General features: G+C 44.0%; 1 protein-coding gene across 1 annotated transcript in view; it reads left to right on the top strand.

The window, feature by feature from the left end:
- Window positions 1-358: 358 nt before the first annotated feature.
- The window catches only part of SARC_02690 (hypothetical protein), a gene marked incomplete at its 5' end in the record, with an annotated part of 10,940 nt that continues 8,906 nt past the window's right edge, over window positions 359-2,392 (top strand). Inside the window, 4 exons of the mRNA XM_014303527.1 lie at window positions 359-470; window positions 945-1,042; window positions 1,368-1,518; window positions 2,040-2,384. Coding sequence (XP_014159002.1) covers window positions 359-470; window positions 945-1,042; window positions 1,368-1,518; window positions 2,040-2,384 — 706 coding nt within the window. The remainder of the gene's footprint in view (window positions 471-944; window positions 1,043-1,367; window positions 1,519-2,039; window positions 2,385-2,392) is intronic.

The raw sequence follows: 2,392 nt of genomic DNA, 5'->3' as shown, positions 1-2,392 counted from the left end.
TATATATATATAATATTATATATATAGATAAATATATGTATGTTTATAAAAATATTATTATATACTTTATGTTGGATGGTTATATGTTCATGTTTTCTCACTTGGCTATGAACTTCTTTTTGTCTGGCAGATGCTAATTTTTCTTTTTGTGCCTATATTTTCCAGTATCTTCCTTTTTCTTCATATTCGAGCATTCATCGATGTATTGTTCCTCTTTTATTGTAGTTCATACGATTTCTGAGCTTATGTCAATAAATGACAGAATTTTTCCTCTATACGTGTACGTGTATCACACGTATGGGTACATTTGTGTGCATATATATACAATCTCATCATCTGTCTCCTAAAACTGACTATAATGATCTTTCTAAACCTCGTGCACAGCAATTCGCCCCCCAATGTACCCGACTTCATCGACTTCGTGACACAACAAACCATGAATCTGCGCAATTGTCTACCACCGTTAGACGGTATGCTATTTTGCCCGATTGGCTTGGCTTGGTTTATAAACGTGACTTTTCTCTTCATTTCTTCGTTGATTGTGCGTGATACGTGTGTGTGATGATGTTAGTGGTCATCGTAGCCTTCGTATTGCAATGGAAATCGAAATCGAAATCGAAATCATTGCCACATCTAGGTCGGTCATTTGCTTCATCTTGGTCGTTGTAGTTTCACGTGCAATGCTTCGCCCAACTACCAGCATACCCCATCAATCATTCTCACGCATGCCTATGTTACCACCTGTACTTTCCATGCTTCTACCCATTTCTTGTTTACACACAGTATCTACATTAACACCCTTACTGCCCATGCTTTCCCCATATTTCATTCGTACACTTTGGTTGTCTTACTACCTTCACTGCATGTTTCGTACATCCGTCATTTACATAAATGTCTACCTCGACACCATAACCTCTCATTCTTTTGTGTTGGCGGTGGTGCAGAAGATGACTCGCTTCCAATGCACAAACTGGTCAAAGCACAGAGTCTGCAAAATGTCCAGCAGGCTCCTCCCGGTGACGCTACATACAAGATGCATCGGGTATGTTCTATAGTTTAGTATATAAGTATATTTGTGCAAGTGGGTTAGAGGTGATAGTATTGTATGCTCTATTATATGTTACATATTTGGGTATACCTCTGTATGTACTGTGTAGGTGGGTTTGAGGCATTCCAATTACGTTTTCCTAAGTGTTGTGTAGTCTAGTATAAAAGTGCGTTCACGGTGTCGGGCTGGCTACCAAAATAGGTTTACTTGTACGGCTTGTACTCCCATCAACTGATGTATAAGCTCTATCATAGTTCATAGTAGAGCACGCCAATCGTGCTTAGTGCTCAAACTCTACCGTTTATTAATGTCCATATAGGGACGCGGTGGGGGCAATCCAGGCAAAGTGCGTGCTCACTGGCCCATGTCATCGCAGAACTTCCCACAGATCGACTTCCCGCCCAACGCTAAGGTCAGACAGGTGTTGGCGAAGCAGAGAAATATAGCAGCCCAACCAAATGATCACCGAGGTCAGTTATTGCTGCGGTTATGTGCTGGCTGCGTATTTGTGCACGGGCAATAGTGTCACTTGCTGCGCTACACAAACCGTGAATCGTTTGTGAAATATACGAGTTTGTCTGCCAGGTGTTTAATGGTCGCTGTCATGTTCACGCATCGTCCCTAGAACGATGGATGTCATGGTGGGTCTGCTGGCTGCGCAAGACAGTCGGCCCGTTTGCTTTGATACGCAATTGCCTCGTGAAGTTTCATGGTTTGACGGCTTTGGGAGGTGACAGTAAATTATACTTCGTTACCTGTTATTCGCTATGTATAAGCCATGCAGAGGATACAAACACTGTACCTGAGACACATATTTGCTGATAAAATCCTCTTTTATTAAGATTGTACATATTTCTGGAGTACAATCTCTAATACCCTGGGTACATCTTGCTACGGTACAGATACGGGTACACATCGTACAGTTTAGTCACATGCTACACCAGAACAGATTTACGATGGTAACACCTTTTGTACTTTGCGGTCAATACAGAGTACATGATCCCCGTTCGGTCACCGCACACGCGCAGTCCCTACGCAACTACACTGGAGAGAACCCCTCAGCTCTCGCAGCAGTCCGACAAGAATGCGGTTTACAGTCCACACCCCAACGGAGGCCCCATGGTGACCAATAAAGGAGGAGCGAGTGGACCTTACCCAAGTAGGGGTATACGGTACCAACCTGCACCTAACACAGCACCGATGGGTGGGGTGGCGTACAGAGAGCAATATTCTGGGCCGCAGCATAAGGCTCAACAGCCACCCCAACAGAGTGTGCAGAATGGTCACGGTGGGCTACACGCGCACGCGAAGCAACTGGGCCGCACTGGGTCATCAGGTAAGAAT

Source organism: Sphaeroforma arctica (assembly GCF_001186125.1).
Source record: "Sphaeroforma arctica JP610 unplaced genomic scaffold supercont1.124, whole genome shotgun sequence".
In the NCBI taxonomy this organism is placed as follows: domain Eukaryota; class Ichthyosporea; order Ichthyophonida; genus Sphaeroforma; species Sphaeroforma arctica.
Note: the sequence above shows the minus strand (reverse complement) of the source record. Positions and strands in the feature narration are given on the sequence as shown.